Genomic DNA, 23,466 nt, shown 5'->3' with positions numbered 1-23,466 from the left:
GGCCACAGACCCTTCCTAAATACTTGTGTAAGAAGTGGCCGTGTGCGGCGGGTCCAGGCCTAGCCAGGCCTTGCATGCCAAGGGGCCCCTGTGCTATCAGAGGGTTGTGACGGGGGAGCATCAGCCTGCTAGGGGCTGGGGAGTGGGAGGTGAAGCCAGCCTGGTACGGCCCCTCTCCAGGCCGAGGGGCCTTAATCCACGTTGGGCCTTCCTCCCTGCCTCCCTTTGTTGGCCTGCGAGGGCTTTTCCGCCACCATCTTCCTGCCAGTGTCAGAGGGGCTGGCTGGAAGGCGAAGCTCAGTGAGGCACAGGGCAAGGCCTCCGGGCACAAGGGCGACGAGGGGCCCGAAAGAAGAGCAAGAACCGGGCTCCCGCTTGCCTGGGTCTGTGGCTCAGAGGTCTGACTCTGCAGCAAGGGCTCCAGTCTCCTCTCCTGCTCTGACCCATGAGGGGCCTTCCTGCTGCTGGGCTAGCCCCCAGACCACTCCCTACGCATGGAGAGGGGCCACTGCAGTATGTCCCGAGCGGGTGTCCAGCCCTTGACAGCTCCTGCCGCAGCCACTGGGGTTTTCTCTGGATCTGAACAGCCATTTGAAACCGCTCTCTACCAGGACAATGCCTGAGACTTACAGCCAAGCTACAAGTGACGCCTGACACAGGTTGGACACTTGCCAGCTTCCCTCAAGTTTTGATGGGAAATGTAGGCGTCCTGGTTTTGCAGCTTGGCTCTCCATTACAGCTGCAAGACCAGGATGCCTACATTTCCCATCAAAACTTGAGGGAAGCTGACAAGTGTCCAACCTGTGTCAGGTGTCACTTGTAGCTTGGCTCTGAGCTGATAGATAGAGCAGGGATTCTTCAAGCGGAGGTCAGCCATCTGTACAGGGACTGAGCAGTTTAACTTCCCGTGATTCTTTGCCTGGTGCATTAAGGGAAGTTAGTTTTCAGTATTGTTCAGTTTTCCCCTCAGCTTTTTAAGCAACCTGTGTGTTCTGTCTGGTGTTGGAAAGACATTTAATTCGCTACTTTTTCATTTAGCATGGAAGGGACCATTGCCTCACCTCCTTCCCAGAATTGCATCCTGATACCAGCTCCATCCAGTGCCCGAATCTTTCATGACCGTAGCCATTCCAAACAGCATCAGACAAAGAGCCTCAAGATCACGGCCTAAAACATCTACCCACTCCCTTTTTTTGTCTTTTAACCCCCAGTTAATGAAGAGTGCTGGATCATTTGAGAGATTGCACACTGGGCCGGGTCCAGCCAGATTCCGCCCCCAGTCTTGCCCAATTCCCCTCCTTCTATGGCCCAGTTAAAGGGCTGGCTGGATCCAACCCAGAGCTTTGGGCCATTTTGCTTGGTCTCGGTAACATGGCTTTGTTTAGGGGTGGGGGGGTATTTAGACCAGTACGACTATCAGGAACCTCTGAAGAACACAACCCAGCTCCCCCATTCCATACCAGTGAGAGGCAATCAACGTGGGTTGGAACTGATAGCTGTTCCCCGTCTGCCATATCCAGAGGGTAGAGCTTATTTCCCAGAATTCCATGCTCTTGTCAGGAAACTAACCTAGTAGGTAAGAACTTATTTGAGAAACTAGTGAGCTGGGTGAAAGGGAAGAAAGTTGCCCCCCACCCCTAATATAGTACCTTTAGGGATGCAGATTCCTTCGCAACTCTGGCTGGGCAAGTGGAACCACTGGTTTATTTGTGTCCATCTTTAAAAAATATAGAGGCAAACAGATCTGTCAGACAGCAAACCCAACTGCAGTGCAATGGGAGAATTCTGTAAACGTTTAAAGGGTTTTTTATTGTTGTTGCTGAGTTTACCAAAGAGTCTCTGCCAAGGGGATGTGGGCAAGGCTGGCGCTTTTACCAGCCACGTAACCCAAAACGCCCTCAGAACAGAATGGAAGGAGAAACAGTTGAGCATCAGTTCCTTCACTGTGCTGGCTTATTCATTCACTGTGCAGGCTGAAGAAAGAAAGTGCAACAGAAAAAGAGGCCATGGTTTCCCTTGATTTTGCTCCTGGCAAGACCCCACAAGCTACAGTTCAAGGGCATCTGCTCGGCAAGAGGAAGTAGTGCCAATAAATAGATGGGCGTGGAAATCAAGTGTTCACTCCAGAAGCACGGTCATGTGTGTGGTACAGCGGCCAGTTCTTCCACTAGAAGGGGGGAAGTGCCTCCAGATGATCAGGGGGTGGGGCGGGCGGAGGTCACCGAAAGGGGCTGCTTTCTCTGGGTTGCTTTCAGTGCAAGTCGCCATTGCCCTGCTGAGACGTGCGGTGTCACTTTTACTAGCCTTGGGCTCCATCACACCCTCGAGTTGGAACTGAAGGCAGGAAGGCCTGCCAAGCAAGGGAGCAATGGCTGAGCAAACTTTGTCACAGACGGATAATGCGGCATAGAGGCTAAATCTTTGAAAGAAGACAGAGTCCAGTCGGAGAATGGAGAGAAAACAAGAGGGCTACAGACCAATTGTAATACAGACGCTCTCAGAAGAGACGACCAGGAAACTGCTTCCCGAATGTAAGAGAAGCCACTTCAGGATTAGGACCGAGTTATTCTGGGCTTTAATGGACGCAGGGGAAGAAGCTGCTGGTGACCGGGTCTGTGAAGACGGAGTGAGCCCCCAGGTGCCAAAGTTCCATCCTTAGGGGTGAGCCCCTTTATCTGTCCAAGATAATGCCCCCCCTTTGCTGGGGATTCTCCTCTTTACACCTGCCTTCTTGCATTCAGCGTCTTCAATCATGGTGCTGATCACGCTTACCATATCTTGGATGGGTAATGCCCCTCCTCTGTACAGCTCGAGAAGTTCTTGCCTTTGGTCCTGAGGGACGTATTTGGAGAAGAGGAGATCCAGGACACACACCTTTTGCCCCTTAAATTCTCCACTAGTCACATGGACCATTGTAGTCCTCAAAGATTTTTTCAACTGCTGCTGCTCTGCGTGGGAATCATCTCTTTTCTCTGAGACACCCAAAGCGTCTCTGCCGGGCCGTGAGGACTGATCCCAGTTATGTCTTTCAGCTTCTGTGATGATATTGGTGAGTGTGCTGATCAGTTCCTCAAGAGAGAGGATCTTCTCCTTGAATTTGGTTAGAAGCTCCTGTCTCTTGTCTTCTAAGATGTATCGGGAGAATAGAAGATCCCAGCAAGATACCATCTGCCCTTGGAAATCACCAACTGGCACCACAACACTCTCAGACCGTAAAATGTTTTCCATAGAGACAGAGAGACCGAAACAAACATTTGGACTTTTGGTTAATGATCTTGTCTCTTGATTTTGATTTGATATCCACTCAACTTTTTTTGTATTCTCCTCCTCTGTTCTGTTTACGATGCCGGTGACCACGGTTCCCATCTGGTCGATGGTGAGAATGCCAGTCCTGTACAGGTGCAGGAGCTCCTTCCTCTTCTCTGAAGGGACGTACTTGGAATGGAGCAGATCCCACACGGAGACCTTCCGCCCACGGAATTCACCAGTGGTTATTTCAACCTTCCGGGCTTTCAAGGCCTCTTCTGTTTCTCCCCCTTCTGGTTTGTCAGCATCCTTTTCTTCCTCCCCCTCCAGAGATGCCATGGCATGTGTTTCTGGAGTCCTGGGATGTGCGCTCCCACTGGTCATAGTTTCAGCGAAGAGGGACGCGAGGATTTCTGTGAGCTCCTCAAGACATAGCCCGCCATTTCGGTATTTTCTCAGAAGCTCTTCCCTTTTATATTCCGGTATATGCTGAGAGAAAAGTAGATCCCACGCGGAAGCTTCCTGGCCTTGAAACACACCTACATGTCGCAGCACCTTGTGATTCCTCAGTGGGCCTTCCCAGACATCTGAGTGCAAGACAGGCGGCGATCCAGTCTTCCTTTCCTCTCCTGTTCTTTTGCTGAGGATGGTGGTGACAATGGCTTCCAACTGATCAATTGTGAGTGTGCCAGACTTGAAGAGTTCCAAGAGATCCTTCCTTGTCTCTTCAGGGATGGATTCACAATGGCACACATCCCAAAGGGAAACCTGTGCATCAGGTAACTCATCAAAACATCCCTTTATCATCCGGGATTTTAAGGCATTCTCGATGTCAACTTGGCCCTCTGATGGAGAAGCCATTAATGTATCCAAGGACGGAGCATCTCCCCTTAGACTCTCCCCCACTGGTGAGTTTTCAGTTTGTGTAATAACAGTGGTGATGCTGCTTCTAATGCTTTCTTTAATGCTTACTGCTGGTGCACCATGTCTGTGTACTACCTCTTCTGTCCTGATATTGGAGACAAACTTAGAAAAGAAAGGATCCCACACGGAAGACTTCTGGTCTTGGATCTCACGGATAGTTACATCAATATTCTCCAGGCGTGAAGTATGTTGCAGAAGGTCATAGTATGATGACTGTATACTGTCCCCCTCTGATGAAACTGAATCATATTGGGCCCTGGAGAAAGCTTCTTCCGTTTTCTCCTCCTCTGTTCTGTTTATGATGCCGGTGACCACGGTTTCCATCTGGTCGATGGTGAGAATGCCAGTCCTGTACAGGTGCAGGAGCTCCTTCCTCTTCTCTGCGGGGATGTACTTGGAATGGAGCAGATCCCACACGGAGACCTTCCGTCCACGGAATTCACCAGTGGTTATTTCAACCTTCCGGGCCTTCAAAGCCTTTTCCATTTCTCCCCCTTCCGCTGTGTCAGCATCCCGTTCTTCCTCCTCCTCCAAAGATCCCATGGAGCGTGCATGCGTTTCTGGGGCCCTGGGATGTGCGCTCCCTCTGGTCGTGGTCTCAGCGAAGAGGGACGTGAGGATTTCTGTGAGCTTCTCCAAGGTCAGCATGCCGTTTTGGAAGCTGCTCAGAAGTTCTTCCCCTTGGCCCTCCGGGACGTACTGGGAGAAGAGGGCATCCCACAGCGATAGCTGTTGGCCTTGCAACCCGCCAGGGGAGACTTGGATGTGATGAGACCGCAAGGACGTTTCCCAGGTTTCTGGTTCTGAGGGGGAAACGCCGCGGGCTTCCTCACGTGCTTCCATCTCTTGGTCTGGGCTTCTCACTTTGATGTCAAGTTTCCTACTTGTGGCTTCTTTTTTTGTGACGAGGGTGGTGAGGACACTTATCAGCTTGTCCACCGGTAGCAACCCCCTCCTGTACAGCTCCAGCAATTCTGTCCTCTTTTCCTCAGAGATGTAATCAGAGAAGAGCAGATCCCACACAAAAACTCGCTGACCGTGGTGCTCTCCGGCAGGCATAGTGGTGGTGGTGGTCTTCAAGGTCTTCTGCCAGGCTTCCTCCGGGTGTGGATGGCTAGAATCATGCTTCAGAGATTCCCGCTTGGGTGGACTGGGAGCTCGTTGGGGAGACTCGGTGTGTCTGGTATTCCTTTCCTCGATCTCGGTGACGATGGTGATGAGTATTTTGGTGATCTCCTGCAGGGTGATTGTGCCAGCTTTGTACTGCCTTAGTAGTTCCTGTCTCTTGTGCGGAGGGATGTATCTGGAGAAGAGCAGGTCCCAGACGGAGACCTCCTGGCCCTGGAAGATCCCCACGTCAACCGTGGTCTTGGCCGACTGCAAAGACTTCCGTGTGTTCTCACTGAGGGCGAAGAATAAGGAGCCCTTTTCCATCAACGGAAGCATCAACAAGCCGGTATCCGGATCAGGAACACATCTGAGCAGAAGTTGCATATATGTGAGGTTTTCATGAGTGTTGGGATCGAAGAAGCCCTTGGTGTCATCCGTAGGATCCGAGAGGATCTGGTTCATTTCCTCATCAAAGTAGCCCCGCTTGTACGCAACCTCCACAGGGAGGCGGTGACTGTGCACGGGGTCGATGATGCCTCCTGTGGCAATCTGGGCCTCCAGCAGGCGGATGCCGTGGTCTTTGACAATGAGGCCTTTGTTCATGGCCTGGAAGAGGGAGATTTTGTTCCCTGTGTAGGGGTCATTGTACCCGGTCACGGCCCTCTCTGCGGAGAGAAGCTTCTCCTGCAGCTCGGCACCCACCAGTCCGGCTGAGACGGCGTCATCCACAGAGAGTTTCTCGTTCTTCAGCGGGTCAATGATGAAGCCGGTGGCGGCCTGTGCCTCCAGCAGCACCAAGGCAGTGCCTGGCCTCAGGATGCCCTTCCACATGGCTTCGTAGATGGTCATCTTGTGTGTCTTGGACGGGTCTGACTTGGGGGGCACAAGCACCCCGGCAATGCAGCTGGTGCCTTCCAAGTACCTCTTCACCGAATCCATTTCTGTGATCTCCTCTACAGTCTTGGTGCCCCGTGTGAGGTCAGACAACGTGTCCTGATCAATGATTTCAGAGCTGAAGAGTTCCGAGGCAGTCACTTGCCTTCTGAGTCCCAGAAACTTCAGCGTGTTGCTCTTCTCTTCTGTTTCTTCAATCAGTGTGGTGATTATTCGGATAAGCTCCTCGCTGGTCACAGCCCCTGATCGATACATCTCCAGGAGCTCTTGCCGTTTCTGTAGGGTCACATATTTGGAGAAGAGAAGATCCCAGACGGAACGCTTGCTGCCTCCGAATTCACCCACAGGCATGTCGACGGTCATCATCCGTAAGGCCTGTTCCAGCTCTCCATCCTGTGGAGCTGGGATACTTCTATCTGCCTGGGACAGAGCCGTCTCCCTGGACAGAGTGCTTGTTGCATCGTGAACATGGCTTCCCTTTCTCCCTGCGAGGGTGGAGGCCACTGTGGCGATCATATCTTGAATGCTCAGGATTCCTGACTGGTACATTGTTAAGAGCTCCTCTCTTTGGCTCTCGGAAATGTATTGAGAGAACAGGAGATCCCACAGGGAGGCTTCCTGGCCTTGGAATTCCCCGACATGCAGCTCCACGGTGTGATTCCGTAGGGATTCTTCCCAGGACGACGGAGAGTGTGAGTGGGAGGCTGCTTCTTCCGTTTTCTCCTCCTCTGTTCTGTTTATGATGCCGGTGACCACGGTTTCCATCTGGTCGATGGTGAGAATGCCAGTCCTGTACAGGTGCAGGAGCTCCTTCCTCTTCTCTGCGGGGATGTACTCGGAATGGAGCAGATCCCACACGGAGACCTTCCGTCCACGGAATTCACCAGCGGTTATTTCAACCTTCCGGGCCTTCAAAGCCTTTTCCATTTCTCCCCCTTCCGCTGTGTCAGCATCCCGTTCTTCCTCCTCCTCCAAAGATCCCATGGAACGTGCAGGCGTTTCTGGGGCCCTGGGATGTGTGCTCTCTCTGGTCGTGGTCTCAGCGAAGAGGGACGTGAGGATTTCTGTGAGCTTCTCCAAGGTCAGCGTGCCGTTTTGGAAGCTGCTCAGAAGTTCTTCCCCTTGGCCCTCTGGGACGTACTGGGAGAAGAGGGCATCCCACAGCGATAGTTGTTGGCCTTGCAACCCGCCAGGGGAGACTTGGATGTGATGAGACCGCAAGGACGTTTCCCAGGTTTCTGGTTCTGAGGGGGAAATGCCACGGGCTTCCTCAAGGGCTTCCATCTCTTGGTCTGGGCTTCTCACTTTGATGTCAAGTTTCCTACTTGTGGCTTCTTTTTTTGTGACGAGGGTGGTGAGGACACTTATCAGCTTGTCCACCGGTAGCAACCCCCTCCTGTACAGCTCCAGCAATTCTGTCCTCTTTTCCTCAGAGATGTAATCAGAGAAGAGCAGATCCCACACAAAAACTCGCTGACCGTGGTGCTCTCCGGCAGGCATAGTGGTGGTGGTGGTCTTCAAGGTCTTCTGCCAGGCTTCCTCCGGGTGTGGATGGCTAGAATCATGCTTCAGAGATTCCCGCTTGGGTGGACTGGGAGCTCGTTGGGGAGACTCGGTGTGTCTGGTATTCCTTTCCTCGATCTCGGTGACGATGGTGATGAGTATTTTGGTGATTTCCTGCAGGGTGATTGTGCCAGCTTTGTACTGCCTTAGTAGTTCCTGTCTCTTGTGCGGAGGGATGTATCTGGAGAAGAGGAGGTCCCAGACAGAGACCTCCTGGCCCTGGAAGATCCCCACGTCAACCGTGGTCTTGGCCGACTGCAAAGACTTCCGTGTGTTCTCACTGAGGGCGAAGAATAAGGAGCCCTTTTCCATCAACGGAAGCATCAACAAGCCGGTATCCGGATCAGGAACACATCTGAGCAGAAGTTGCATATATGTGAGGTTTTCATGAGTGTTGGGATCGAAGAAGCCCTTGGTGTCATCCGTAGGATCCGAGAGGATCTGGTTCATTTCCTCATCAAAGTAGCCCCGCTTGTACGCAACCTCCACAGGGAGGCGGTGACTGTGCACGGGGTCGATGATGCCTCCTGTGGCAATCTGGGCCTCCAGCAGGCGGATGCCGTGGTCTTTGACAATGAGGCCTTTGTTCATGGCCTGGAAGAGGGAGATTTGGTTCCCTGTGTAGGGGTCATTGTACCCGGTCACGGCCCTCTCTGCGGAGAGAAGCTTCTCCTGCAGCTCGGCACCCACCAGTCCGGCTGTGACGGCGTCATCCACAGAGAGTTTCTCATTCTTCAGCGGGTCAATGATGAAGCCGGTGGCGGCCTGTGCCTCCAACAGCACCAAGGCAGTGCCTGGCCTCAGGATGCCCTTCCACATGGCTTCATAGATGGTCATCTTGTGTGTCTTGGACGGGTCTGACTTGGGGGGCACAAGCACCCCGGCAATGCAGCTGGTGCCTTCCAAGTACCTCTTCACCGAATCCATTTCTGTGATCTCCTCTACAGTCTTGGTGCCCCGTGTGAGGTCAGACAACGTGTCCTGATCAATGATTTCAGAGCTGAAGAGTTCCGAGGCAGTCACTTGCCTTCTGAGTCCCGGAAACTTCAGCGTGTTGCTCTTCTCTTCTGTTTCTTCAATCAGTGTGGTGATTATTCGGATAAGCTCCTCGCTGGTCACAGCCCCTGATCGATACATCTCCAGGAGCTCTTGCCGTTTCTGTAGGGTCACATATTTGGAGAAGAGAAGCTCCCAGACGGAACGCTTGCTGCCTCCGAATTCACCCACGGGCACGTCGATGGTCATCATCCGTAAGGCCTGTTCCAGCTCTCCATCCTGTGGAGCTGGGATACTTCTATCTGCCTGGGACAGAGCCGTCTCCCTGGACAGAGTGCTTGTTGCGTCGTGAACATGGCTTCCCTTTCTCCCTGCGAGGGTGGAGGCCACTGTGGCGATCATATCTTGAATGCTCAGGATTCCTGACTGGTACATTGTTAAGAGCTCCTCTCTTTGGCTCTCGGAAATGTATTGAGAGAAGAGGAGATCCCACAGGGAGGCTTCCTGGCCTTGGAATTCCCCGACATGCAGCTCCACGGTGTGATTCCGTAGGGATTCTTCCCAGGACGACGGAGAGTGTGAGTGGGAGGCTGCTTCTTCCGTTTTCTCCTCCTCTGTTCTGTTTATGATGCCGGTGACCACGGTTTCCATCTGGTCGATGGTGAGAATGCCAGTCCTGTACAGGTGCAGGAGCTCCTTCCTCTTCTCTGCGGGGATGTACTCGGAATGGAGCAGATCCCACACGGAGACCTTCCGTCCACGGAATTCACCAGCGGTTATTTCAACCTTCCGGGCCTTCAAAGCCTTTTCCATTTCTCCCCCTTCCGCTGTGTCAGCATCCCGTTCTTCCTCCTCCTCCAAAGATCCCATGGAACGTGCAGGCGTTTCTGGGGCCCTGGGATGTGTGCTCTCTCTGGTCGTGGTCTCAGCGAAGAGGGACGTGAGGACTTCTGTGAGCTTCTCCAAGGTCAGCGTGCCATTTTGGAAGCTGCTCAGAAGTTCTTCCCCTTGGCCCTCTGGGACGTACTGGGAGAAGAGGGCATCCCACAGCGATAGTTGTTGGCCTTGCAACCCGCCAGGGGAGACTTGGATGTGATGAGACCGCAAGGACATTTCCCAGGTTTCTGGTTCTGAGGGGGAAATGCCACGGGCTTCCTCACGGGCTTCCATCTCTTGGTCTGGGCTTCTCACTTTGATGTCAAGTTTCCTACTTGTGGCTTCTTTTTTTGTGACGAGGGTGGTGAGGACACTTATCAGCTTGTCCACCGGTAGCAACCCCCTCCTGTACAGCTCCAGCAATTCTGTCCTCTTTTCCTCAGAGATGTAATCAGAGAAGAGCAGATCCCACACAAAAACTCGCTGACCGTGGTGCTCTCCGGCAGGCATAGTGGTGGTGGTGGTCTTCAAGGTCTTCTGCCAGGCTTCCTCTGGGTGTGGATGGCTAGAATCATGCTTCAGAGATTCCCGCTTGGGTGGACTGGGAGCTCGTTGGGGAGACTCGGTGTGTCTGGTATTCCTTTCCTCGATCTCGGTGACGATGGTGATGAGTATTTTGGTGATCTCCTGCAGGGTGATTGTGCCAGCTTTGTACTGCCTTAGTAGTTCCTGTCTCTTGTGCGGAGGGATGTATCTGGAGAAGAGGAGGTCCCAGACGGAGACCTCCTGGCCCTGGAAGATCCCCACGTCAACCGTGGTCTTGGCCGACTGCAAAGACTTCCGTGTGTTCTCACTGAGGGCGAAGAATAAGGAGCCCTTTTCCATCAACGGAAGCATCAACAAGCCGGTATCCGGATCAGGAACACATCTGAGCAGAAGTTGCATATATGTGAGGTTTTCATGAGTGTTGGGATCGAAGAAGCCCTTGGTGTCATCCGTAGGATCCGAGAGGATCTGGTTCATTTCCTCATCAAAGTAGCCCCGCTTGTACGCAACCTCCACAGGGAGGCGGTGACTGTGCACGGGGTCGATGATGCCTCCTGTGGCAATCTGGGCCTCCAGCAGGCGGATGCCGTGGTCTTTGACAATGAGGCCTTTGTTCATGGCCTGGAAGAGGGAGATTTGGTTCCCTGTGTAGGGGTCATTGTACCCGGTCACGGCCCTCTCTGCGGAGAGAAGCTTCTCCTGCAGCTCGGCACCCACCAGTCCGGCTGTGACGGCGTCATCCACAGAGAGTTTCTCATTCTTCAGCGGGTCAATGATGAAGCCGGTGGCGGCCTGTGCCTCCAGCAGCACCAAGGCAGTGCCTGGCCTCAGGATGCCCTTCCACATGGCTTCATAGATGGTCATCTTGTGTGTCTTGGACGGGTCTGACTTGGGGGGCACAAGCACCCCGGCAATGCAGCTGGTGCCTTCCAAGTACCTCTTCACCGAATCCATTTCTGTGATCTCCTCTACAGTCTTGGTGCCCCGTGTGAGGTCAGACAACGTGTCCTGATCAATGATTTCAGAGCTGAAGAGTTCCGAGGCAGTCACTTGCCTTCTGAGTCCCAGAAACTTCAGCGTGTTACTCTTCTCTTCTGTTTCTTCAATCAGTGTGGTGATTATTCGGATAAGCTCCTCGCTGGTCACAGCCCCTGATCGATACATCTCCAGGAGCTCTTGCCGTTTCTGTAGGGTCACATATTTGGAGAAGAGAAGATCCCAGACGGAACGCTTGCTGCCTCCGAATTCACCCACAGGCATGTCGACGGTCATCATCCGTAAGGCCTGTTCCAGCTCTCCATCCTGTGGAGCTGGGATACTTCTATCTGCCTGGGACAGAGCCGTCTCCCTGGACAGAGTGCTTGTTGCGTCGTGAACATGGCTTCCCTTTCTCCCTGCGAGGGTGGAGGCCACTGTGGCGATCATATCTTGAATGCTCAGGATTCCTGACTGGTACATTGTTAAGAGCTCCTCTCTTTGGCTCTCGGAAATGTATTGAGAGAAGAGGAGATCCCACAGGGAGGCTTCCTGGCCTTGGAATTCCCCGACATGCAGCTCCACGGTGTGATTCTGTAGGGATTCTTCCCAGGACGACGGAGAGTGTGAGTGGGAGGCTGCTTCTTCCGTTTTCTCCTCCTCTATTCTGTTTATGATGCCGGTGACCACGGTTTCCATCTGGTCGATGGTGAGAATGCCAGTCCTGTACAGGTGCAGGAGCTCCTTCCTCTTCTCTGCGGGGATGTACTTGGAATGGAGCAGATCCCACACGGAGACCTTCCGTCCACGGAATTCACCAGCGGTTATTTCAACCTTCCGGGCCTTCAAAGCCTTTTCCATTTCTCCCCCTTCCGCTGTGTCAGCATCCCGTTCTTCGTCCTCATCCAAAGATCCCATGGAACGTGCAGGCGTTTCTGGGGCCCTCGGATGTGCGCTCCCTCTGGTCGTGGTCTCAGCGAAGAGGGACGTGAGGACTTCTGTGAGCTTCTCCAAGGTCAGCGTGCCGTTTTGGAAGCTGCTCAGAAGTTCTTCCCCTTGGCCCTCCGGGACGTACTGGGAGAAGAGGGCATCCCACAGCGATAGCTGTTGGCCTTGCAACCCGCCAGGGGAGACTTGGATGTGATGAGACCGCAAGGACGTTTCCCAGGTTTCTGGTTCTGAGGGGGAAATGCCACGGGCTTCCTCACGGGCTTCCATCTCTTGGTCTGGGCTTCTCACTTTGATGTCAAGTTTCCTACTTGTGGCTTCTTTTTTTGTGATGAGGGTGGTGAGGACATTTATCAGCTTGTCCACCGGTAGCAACCCCCTCCTGTACAGCTCCAGCAATTCTGTCCTCTTTTCCTCAGAGATGTAATCAGAGAAGAGCAGATCCCACACAAAAACTCGCTGACCGTGGTGCTCTCCGACAGGCATAGTGGTGGTGGTGGTCTTCAAGGTCTTCTGCCAGGCTTCCTCCGGGTGTGGATGGCTAGAATCATGCTTCAGAGATTTCTGCTTGGGTGGACTGGGAGCTCGTTGGGGAGACTCGGTGTGTCTGGTATTCCTTTCCTCGATCTCGGTGACGATGGTGATGAGTATTTTGGTGATCTCCTGCAGGGTGATTGTGCCAGCTTTGTACTGCCTTAGTAGTTCCTGTCTCTTGTGCGGAGGGATGTATCTGGAGAAGAGCAGGTCCCAGACGGAGACCTCCTGGCCCTGGAAGATCCCCACGTCAACCGTGGTCTTGGCCGACTGCAAAGACTTCCGTGTGTTCTCACTGAGGGCGAAGAATAAGGATCCCTTTTCCATCAACGGAAGCATCAACAAGCCGGTATCCGGATCAGGAACACATCTGAGCAGAAGTTGCATATATGTGAGGTTTTCATGAGTGTTGGGATCGAAGAAGCCCTTGGTGTCATCCGTAGGATCCGAGAGGATCTGGTTCATTTCCTCATCAAAGTAGCCCCGCTTGTACGCAACCTCCACGGGAAGGCGGTGACTGTGCACGGGGTCGATGATGCCTCCTGTGGCAATCTGGGCCTCCAGCAGGCGGATGCCGTGGTCTTTGACAATGAGGCCTTTGTTCATGGCTTGGAAGAGGGAGATTTGGTTCCCTGTGTAGGGGTCATTGTACCCGGTCACGGCCCTCTCTGCGGAGAGAAGCTTCTCCTGCAGCTCGGCACCCACCAGTCCGGCTGAGACGGCGTCATCCACAGAGAGTTTCTCGTTCTTCAGCGGGTCAATGATGAAGCCGGTGGCGGCCTGTGCCTCCAGCAGCACCAAGGCAGTGCCTGGCCTCAGGATGCCCTTCCACATGGCTTCGTAGATGGTCATCTTGTGTGTCTTGGACGGGTCTGACTTGGGGGGCACAAGCACCCCGGCAATGCAGCTGGTGCCTTCCAAGTACCTCTTCACCGAATCCATTTCTGTGATCTCCTCTACAGTCTTGGTGCCCCGTGTGAGGTCAGACAATGTGTCCTGATCAATGATTTCAGAGCTGAAGAGTTCCGAGGCAGTCACTTGCCTTCTGAGTCCCGGAAACTTCAGCGTGTTGCTCTTCTCTTCTGTTTCTTCAATCAGTGTGGTGATTATTCGGATAAGCTCCTCGCTGGTCACAACCGCTGATCGATACATCTCCAGGAGCTCTTGCCGTTTCTGTAGGGTCACATATTTGGAGAAGAGAAGCTCCCAGACGGAACGCTTGCTGCCTCCGAATTCACCCACAGGCACATCGATGGTCATCATCCGTAAGGCCTGTTCCAGCTCTCCATCCTGTGGAGCTGGGATACTTCTATCTGCCTGGGACAGAGCCGTCTCCCTGGACAGAGTGCTTGTTGCGTCTTGAACATGGCTTCCCTTTCTCCCTGCGAGGGTGGAGGCCACTGTGGCGATCATATCTTGAATGCTCAGGATTCCTGACTGGTACATTGTTAAGAGCTCCTCTCTTTGGCTCTCGGAAATGTATTGAGAGAAGAGGAGATCCCACAGGGAGGCTTCCTGGCCTTGGAATTCCCCGACATGCAGCTCCACGGTGTGATTCCGTAGGGATTCTTCCCAGGACGACGGAGAGTGTGAGTGGGAGGCTGCTTCTTCCGTTTTCTCCTCCTCTGTTCTGTTTATGATGCCGGTGACCACGGTTTCCATCTGGTCGATGGTGAGAATGCCAGTCCTGTACAGGTGCAGGAGCTCCTTCCTCTTCTCTGCGGGGATGTACTTGGAATGGAGCAGATCCCACACAGAGACCTTCCGTCCACGGAATTCACCAGCGGTTATTTCAACCTTCCGGGCCTTCAACGCCTTTTCCATTTCTCCCCCTTCCGCTGTGTCAGCATCCCGTTCTTCCTCCTCCTCCAAAGATCCCATGGAACGTGCAGGCGTTTCTGGGGCCCTGGGATGTGTGCTCTCTCTGGTCGTGGTCTCAGCGAAGAGGGACGTGAGGATTTCTGTGAGCTTCTCCAAGGTCAGCGTGCCGTTTTGGAAGCTGCTCAGAAGTTCTTCCCCTTGGCCCTCTGGGACGTACTGGGAGAAGAGGGCATCCCACAGCGATAGCTGTTGGCCTTGCAACCCGCCAGGGGAGACTTGGATGTGATGAGACCGCAAGGACGTTTCCCAGGTTTCTGGTTCTGAGGGCGAAATGCCACATGCTTCCTCACGTGCTTCCATCTCTTGGTCTGGGTTTTTCACTTTGATGTCAAGTTTCCTACTTGTGGCTTCTTTTTTTGTGACGAGGGTGGTGAGGACATTTATCAGCTTGTCCACCGGTAGCAACCCCCTCCTGTACAGCTCCAGCAATTCTGTCCTCTTTTCCTCAGAGATGTAATCAGAGAAGAGCAGATCCCACACAAAAACTCGCTGACCGTGGTGCTCTCCGGCAGGCATAGTGGTGGTGGTGGTCTTCAAGGTCTTCTGCCAGGCTTCCTCCGGGTGTGGATGGCTAGAATCATGCTTCAGAGATTCCCGCTTGGGTGGACTGGGAGCTCGTTGGGGAGACTCGGTGTGTCTGGTATTCCTTTCCTCGATCTCGGTGACGATGGTGATGAGTATTTTGGTGATCTCCTGCAGGGTGATTGTGCCAACTTTGTACTGCCTTAGTAGTTCCTGTCTCTTGTGCGGAGGGATGTATTTGGAGAAGAGGAGGTCCCAGACGGAGACCTCCTGGCCCTGGAAGATCCCCATGTCAACCGTGGTCTTGGCCGACTGCAAAGACTTCCGTGTGTTCTCACTGAGGGCGAAGAATAAGGATCCCTTTTCCATCAACGGAAGCATCAACAAGCCGGTATCCGGATCAGGAACACATCTGAGCAGAAGTTGCATATATGTGAGGTTTTCATGAGTGTTGGGATCGAAGAAGCCCTTGGTGTCATCCGTAGGATCCGAGAGGATCTGGTTCATTTCCTCATCAAAGTAGCCCCGCTTGTACGCAACCTCCACAGGGAGGCGGTGACTGTGCACGGGGTCGATGATGCCTCCTGTGGCAATCTGGGCCTCCAGCAGGCGGATGCCGTGGTCTTTGACAATGAGGCCTTTGTTCATGGCCTGGAAGAGGGAGATTTTGTTCCCTGTGTAGGGGTCATTGTACCCGGTCACGGCCCTCTCTGCGGAGAGAAGCTTCTCCTGCAGCTCGGCACCCACCAGTCCGGCTGAGATGGCATCATCCACAGAGAGTTTCTCGTTCTTCAGCGGGTCAATGATGAAGCCGGTGGCGGCCTGTGCCTCCAGCAGCACCAAGGCAGTGCCTGGCCTCAGGATGCCCTTCCACATGGCTCCGTAGATGGTCATCTTGTGTGTCTTGGACGGGTCTGACTTGGGGGGCACAAGCACCCCGGCAATGCAGCTGGTGCCTTCCAGGTATCTCTTCACCAAATCCATGTTCGCCACTTCTTCAACCGTCTTCCTTCCCTCTTCCAGTTTTTTCATTGTGTCCTTACTTATTATGTCAGCTTTGAATAATTCTGATGCTGTAACATGTTGCCGCAAACCTTGGAACCAAATATCTGTTCTATTTCTTTCCTTTGTCTCTATGATACTCAGAATTTCGTTTGTTATGTGTTGCAGAATAACTGAAGAGTCCTGCTTGTATTTTTTCAGCAATTCTTTTCTCTTTTCTTCATCAATATAATCTGAACAAAGAAGCTCCCAGAGAGACAGAGTTTGCCCTGCATATTTCCCAATCTTTATATTCACTTTGGAGGAAGACAAAGTATTTTTTATTGCTTCATCTACATAGAAATATTTGCTTTTGTTGAGCATCTGTAGGTGATACATCCCTGTTCCTTTGTCTTTGATGCATCTCTGCAGGAGCTGAGCATAGGTAATCCTTTCATGTGTGTTGGGGTCCACGAATCCTTTGAAGCCGTATTCTGGATCAGAAAGCAGAAGCAGGGTGTCGTCGTCCAAACAGCCACGCTTGTAAGCTACCTCCACAGGGATGCGGTGGCCACATTCAGGGTCAATGATACCACCTGTGGCAATCTGGGCTTCCAGCAGCCTCAGAGCCTGGGCTTTCTCAACTATGTTCTTCTTCATAGCCTGGAAGAGTGGAAGCTTGTTCCCTGTGGCAGGGTCAGTGTATCCGGTAACGGCTTTCTCTGCAAAAAGAAGCTGCTCACGAATCTCATTACCCACAGTTCCAGCAGAGACTGCTTGGTCCACAGAGAACCTTTTCTTCTTCCGTGGGTCAGTGATGAAACCAGTGGCTGCCTGTGCCTCTAGTAACACGAGAGCGTGTTCTGAGGAGAGAAGCCCTGTCTTCATGGCTTCATAGAGAGTCATCTTTTCCTTTTTGGATGGCACAGAGATCCCTGCTATGCAGCCTGTTCCCTCCAGGTATCGTCTCACAGATTCATTCTGGATAAGCTGGTGAAGAGCATGAGCCCCATGATGGAGTCTGTCCAGTGTTTTCTTGTCTATTATCTCTGAATTGAAGAGGTCTGCAGCTGACACCTCCCCTCTTAGGCCCTTAAACTTTAGTTTCTGGGCTGTCTGTTCAGTTTCCTCTATTATCGTGGTGATGATGCTGATAAGATTCTCTAATGTCAGCATTTCGCACTTGTACTGTCTTACCAAGTCTTTCTTTCTCTGTTCGTGGATGTACGGGGAACAGAGGAGGTCCCAGATGGAGACAGTCTGGCCTCTGTACCTCCCTATGTGCATCTGGATCAATTGTGCTTGCAGAAATTGTTTTGTTGTCTCATCAATGTAGAAGTACCTTTCCCCCCTTTTAACTATTTGCAGCATATACAGCCCAGTTTTGGGATCTTGGATGCATCGTTCTAGTAGCTGGAGGTAAGTCAGGTTCTCGTGTGTGTTTGGGTCAAAGAAGCCCTTGGTGTCATCTGTGGGGTCTGAGAGGACTTGGTTCATCTGTTCATCAAAGTAGCCCCTCTTGTAAGCTACCTCCACAGGGATACGGTGACTGTGCACCGGGTCGATGATGCCCCCTGTGGCAATCTGGGCCTCCAGCAGGCGGATGCCGTGGCTTCTCACAATGAGCTCTTGGTTCATAGCTTCAAAAAGGGAGATCTGTTTTCTTGTGTAGGGGTCTGTGTATCCGGTCACGGCTCTTTCTGCGCTCAGCAGCTTCTCATAAATTTCTCTACCAATCAATCCTGTGGACATCCCTTCGTCTACTGAAAGTTTCTTGTTTTTCACTGGGTCAATGAGAAACCCTGTGGCAGCCTGTGCCTCCAGAAGCACCAGGGCTGTTCCTGGTCTCAGAAGGCCCCGACTCATGGCCTGGTAGATGCTCATCTTTTCGTGGGTTGGCTGTGTAAGGACTCCAGCTATGAAGTTGCAGCCCTCTAGGAACTGCCTGACTGAATCCATCTCCGTGACTTCCTGGACAGTTTTTGTTCCCTGGTGAAGCTCGTCCAGAGTCTCCTTGCTTATGAGCTCTGCCTGGAAAAGGTCGCTGGCTGACACCTGCTTGCGCAGACCCTTGAAGGTGAACCTCTTGCCTTGAGCTTCAGTGTCTCCAATGATCGTGGTGATGATCGTGACGATTTCTCGAAGTGCCTCAGCATTCTCCTTTTTGTATGCCATCAGCAGCTCTCTCCGCTTGCTCTTGGAGATGTACTCAGAGTTCAGTAGATCCCAGATAGAAACTGCTTGCCCTTTAAACCGTCCTGTGTTGATACAGATGGTTTCTGATTTCAGCACCTCTATAATTTGCTTGTCCCCATAGACAGCAGCGTCTTCTGAGAGAGGAAGCAGAAACTGACCTGTTTCGGGGTCCTGGCGGCATCTGTCCTTCAGCTGCTGGTAAGTCAGGCTCTCCTGGGTGTTGGGGTCACAGAAGACATGGGAGTCCTCAGAGGGCTGAGAAACAGCCGTGTGCATTTCTTCGTCATAGAAACCGTGCTTGTAGGCAGCATGGAGAGGAAGGTGATGGTGGTGGGTGGGATCGATGACCCCTCCCGTGGCCAGCTGAGCCTCCAGCAAGGGGATGCCAGCAGCAGCAGGGACCAGCTCCTTCTTGATGGCCTGGCCCACGGAGATGGTCCTTCCGGAATAAGGGTCTCTATAGCCAGTCAGTGCCCTCTCCGCCTGCAACAGCTGCTCTGTAAGTTCTTTACCCACAACACCAGCTTTGATGGCCTCCTCGACTCCCAGCCTCTGGTTTGATCCCAGGTCCATGATGGAACCGGTTGCTGCCTGGGCTTCCAGAAGCCTTGCCCCCATGCTTGGCAGGAGGAAGTTCTTCTGCATTGCTTGGTATATGCCCATTTTCTCTTTGGAGGCTTGAACGTAAACTCCAGCAATGCTCCCAGTACCCTGCAAATATTTCTTTACACCCTCCATCTCGGACACTTCTTCAGCCGTCTTGGTGCCCTGCACTAGCTCTGTGAATGTCTTCTCTGAAATGATGCCGTTGTCCAGGAGCCAGACAGCAGGCACTGCTCCTCTCAAGCCTCGGAAGGTGACCTGGGTTTGAACCTTCATTTCTGTTTCCTTAATGAGTCCTAAAACAAGGCTGATCAATTGCTGGAGTGATATTGCCTCCGACCTAAACTTCTCAGAGAAATCTCTTCTCTGCTCTTCGGTGAAGTAGCCGGAGTTCAGGAGCTCCCAGAGAGTCAGTCCCTTTTCCTTCACTAGGGTATCCCTGAACAGACGTTCGATTTGCTCATCTGTGTAGACAAGAGAGGCTGTTTGTGACAGAGGCAGCAAGCGGAAGCCTGACCCCTTGTCCTCTTGACACCGACCGATCAGCTGGCTGTAGGTCACGTTCTCTTGGCTGTCAAGAGTGCTAAAAGTTTTGATGTCATCACCTGAGTTTGCAAGTATGTTGCTGAGGTTCTCATCTAAGTAGCCTTTTTTCTGGGCAAATTCTACTGGGACGTAGTGGCCCCTGTGAGGATCAATTACTCCCCCAGTGGACAGCTGAGCATCTAACAGCCGCACGGCCTGCTTCTCATCCACCAGGCCCTTTTTCATGGCTTGGAAGAGTGAGATCTTCTTGCCTGTGAAAGGGTCTTTGTAGCCAGTGACAGCTTCTTCTGCACGCTGTAGCTTGTCGTAGAGCTCTGGACCAACGAGGCCACCCCTCACAGCCTCATCGAGGCAGAGTTTCTGGCTCTTCACCGGATCAACGATGAACCCAGTGGCTGCCTGCGCCTCGAGCAAGGGTAGCACCACACCTGGCAGCACAATGTTCCTCTTCATGGCTTCATAGAGGCCCACTTTCTCATTGGAGGGCTGCAGCACAATCCCCCCAATGCTGCCAGTGCCATAGAGGTATTTCCTCACGGAATCCATGCGCAGCACCTCTTCTGGGCTCACTGCTCCCTCCAGCAACCTTTCAAAAAGGTCCCGGTCAAGGATACCAGATTCCACCAGGTGATAGGCCGTGACATGGCCCCTCATGGCTGGGAATTTTATGCGGGCCCATTTCTTCATCTCCTCCTCCAGCATGAGTCGGATTTGTTCGAGGGTGACCATGTGCAGGCGGTAGTGATTGAATATTTCCCGTCTCCTTCCCTCACTGAAGTACTCGGAGTTCAGCAGATCCCAAATGGACACCCTTTGCCCTTGGAAGCGCCCGTATTTTACAAAGAGCCACGAGCTCCGAAAAGCCTGCTTGGAGGGATTGTCAATGAACTGGCGTTTTTTGCTGTTCAGTGGCAGGAGGCAGAGACCGGTGGAGCTGTCCGTGAGGCACTTCTCCTTCAGCTGCAGGTAGGTCAGGTTCTCATGGGTGTTGGGATCAAAGAAGCCCTTGGTGTCATCACTGGGGTCCGAAAGGATCAGGTTCATCTTTTTGTCAAAGTAGCCCCGCTTGTATGCAACCTCCACGGGGAGGCGGTGGCTGTTGACCGGGTCGATGATGCCCCCGGTGGCAATCTGGGCTTCCAGGAGGCGGATGCCGTGCTCCTTGACAATGAGGTCCTCCATCATGGCCTGGAAGAGGGAGATCTTGTTGCCAGTGTATGGGTCCCTGTAGCCAGTGACGGCTTTCTCAGCAACCAGGAGCTTGTCATAAACGTCTGGGCCAATGAGATTTGCACGCAGGGCCTCGTCCACTGAATATTTCTTGTTGGCGGCAGGGTCAATGACGTATCCCGTTGCGGCCTGAGCCTCGAGGAGAATGAGGGATGTTCCTGGCCGCAGAAAGCCCTTCCTCCTGGCTTGGTAGATGCTGATTCTCTCCTCTGAGTCAGGCAGGAGTAAGCCGCTGATGCTGCTGGTTCCTTCCAGGTACTTTTTGACTGTGCCCATGTTAACGACATCTTTGGCCAATGTCTCCCCCTGAGTTAGCTTCTCAAACAAATCTTGGTTGATGATTTTGGAACTCAGGAGCTGGGCAGGGGTCACCTTTTCCCGGAGACCTTCGAATGTGACCTCGGAATTGGCAGCCACTTGCTGGATGGTGTCGCGGACTGTGCCGGCCAGCTGCTGAATGGAAAGGCCCCCCGAGCGGAACTGCTGGATGAGAGATCGCCTCTGCTGGCCTGTGAAGTAGTCTGAGAAGAGGAGCTTCCAGAGGGAGGCTTGTTTCCCCTTAAACTTGCCCCCGACCCCGGGCACATCCGTGTTCTTTAGAGCCAACCGCGTGCTGTGGTCAATGAAGGAATGTGCCCCACTGGGGTCTCCAGAAAGTGGCAAGAGGAAGAGCCCTGTGTCTGGATCTGTGACACATCTGAACAGCAGTTCTGCATAGGACAAGGCCTCCTTGGAGTTGGGCTCAAAGAACCCCCGGATGCCATCTGTGGGATTGCAGAGGAGGGCATGTGTGTCCCTGTCCAGGAGGCCCCGTTGGCAGGCCACCTCCACAGGAAGCCGGTGATGTGTGTGTGGGTCGATGATGCCACCAGTTGCAAGCTGGGCATCCAGCAGGAAAATGCCAGGATCCCTGGGAACAAGGCCCTTCTGGATGGCTTGAAACAGAGAGACGCTCCCCCCAGTGTAGGGGTCTTTGTACCCTGTGACCGCTCTTTCTGCTGCAGACAATTTCTCATGAAGTTCGGGTCCGACCACTCCTGCCTGGACGGCAGCATCAGCCAAGAACTTCTCATTGCTTACCGGGTCAATCAAGGAGCCTGTTGCCGCTTGAGCCTGCAGGAGGACCACGGCTGTGCCTGGCAGGAGGAGGTGCTCCCTCAAAGCCTGGTAAAGGCCCCGACACTCGTTGGTTTCCAGCACGGCCACGCCCGCTACGCTTCCTGTTCCTGAGAGGTACTGCTGAACAGAGTCCATCTCAGCAACTTCCTCTGCTGTGATCTCCGCATTATGGAGGGCTTTGAAGAGGGCAGGATCAATGATTCCAGAATCCAGAAGCTCATGGCTGCACACAGCCCCTCTCAGGCCTGGAAAAGAGATTTTCAGGGGCAGCACGAACCAGCCAGTGGCCGGGTCTGCTATGCACCTCCTCATAAGTTCCATGTAGGTGACCTTCTCGTTGCTGTTCGGGTCCAAGAAGCCCCTGGCCGCCACATTCCCAGGGTCACAAAGGGAGCTCTTCAGTTCCTCGCTCAGGTAGCCGCGCTCACAGGCTTCTTGGAGAGAGACCCGGTGGCCACTGCTGGGCTCAATGATGCCTCCTGTGGCTACCTGGGCACCTAGGAGCTTCAAGCCCTGTTCCTTTCCAATTAGCTCTTTTTGGATGGCTTGGAAGAGCGAGATCTTCTCTTCTGTGTAGGGGTCTTCAAAGCCCGTTCTTGCCCGCTCAGCAGACAAGAGCTTTTCCTTCATCTCCAGACCTATTAGTTCCATCCTCAGTGCCTCTGCCACAGAAACCAGCTGCTTTCTCCCGTAGTCAACGATGCCACCAGTGGCCGCCTGGGCCTCCAGGAGGGCTAGTGCAAGGTCAGGCTGGAGGAGGTGCTCCTGCACGGCTTCGAAGAGACTCGTGGTCTTGGAAGAGGCCTCCACGTACACCCCTGCAATGCTCCTGGTGCCTGCGCCTGCCTTTGCTGCTGCAGGGGTCTCGAGGGGCAGGGCGGTGGGGGCAGGCTGGCCCACGGCTGCTGCTGACTGCCTTGGCTCCATCCTGGGGGGGGGGGCTCTGCTCACACGGGCAAAGGCAAAGGAAGGTCCTGCTCCCGGCACACAGAGGTCTGCAAAGAGAGCAGAAGAGGGAAACGGGGCATCACATCTCTCTTCTGGGTGAACAGAAGCCTTTATTTACGCCCTGCTTTTCTCCTCAAAGGAGACCCAAAGCAGCTCGCAATATCACCCTCCCCCATTTTATCCTCAACACAATCCCATGAGGTAGGTGAGGCTGAGCGTGTGACTGGCCAGCAAGCTTCCATGACAGAGTGGGGACGTGGAATCATAGAATCCTAGGGTTGGAAGGGACCTTCAGGGTCATCTAGTCCAGCCCCCTGCACTATGCAGAAAATTCACAACTATCCCCCCCCCCCGCGACTGCCCCAGCGACCCCTGCTCCATGCCCAGAAGACGGCAAAACACCTGGTTCTTTCGGATCCTGCTCTGACACTCCAAGCAGGGTCCTACCAGAGGCTATTTTGTGCAGCCACTCTGAACTGCTGGCCTGTCATTGCTTCCGAGGCTCAAGGGAGGGTCTGCGGAGGAACGTTCCAGCTTTTGGGATGCTGTGGGTGAAACGTGGTGCAGAGAAACAGCCCCCTCCCAAGAGCTCACCCCAATATGTCAGCCTCTGGTCGCAAACTCAGAGCTGGCAGGAAGGAGGGCATCAGGTTCCCCAGCGCAGGGTTAGCGTTAGGGCTTACATGTGCTAATGGATCTGGCTGGAGCAAGTCAGCAGGTTACTCCCTGCTAGAAAGTCACACCTGAAGGGACAGAGACGGCTAAAGGCCAAATGGCTGGATAGTAAATCCTTTCTCCTGAAAAGAATTAATGGGCATAAGTCTGACA

At 53.3% G+C, this 23,466-nt stretch overlaps 1 protein-coding gene across 1 annotated transcript in view; it reads right to left on the bottom strand.

Annotated features, from left to right (window-relative positions):
• Positions 1-1,690: 1,690 nt before the first annotated feature.
• The window catches only part of EPPK1 (epiplakin 1), a 38,789-nt gene continuing 17,013 nt past the window's right edge, over positions 1,691-23,466 (bottom strand). Inside the window, exon 2 of the mRNA XM_054985198.1 lies at positions 1,691-22,685. Coding sequence (XP_054841173.1) covers positions 2,656-22,617 — 19,962 coding nt within the window. The 5' untranslated portion in view covers positions 22,618-22,685 and the 3' untranslated portion in view covers positions 1,691-2,655. The remainder of the gene's footprint in view (positions 22,686-23,466) is intronic.

The sequence above is a fragment of the Eublepharis macularius genome, chromosome 7 (assembly GCF_028583425.1).
Source record: "Eublepharis macularius isolate TG4126 chromosome 7, MPM_Emac_v1.0, whole genome shotgun sequence".
NCBI classification, from domain to species: Eukaryota; Metazoa; Chordata; class Lepidosauria; order Squamata; family Eublepharidae; genus Eublepharis; species Eublepharis macularius.
Note: the sequence above shows the minus strand (reverse complement) of the source record. Positions and strands in the feature narration are given on the sequence as shown.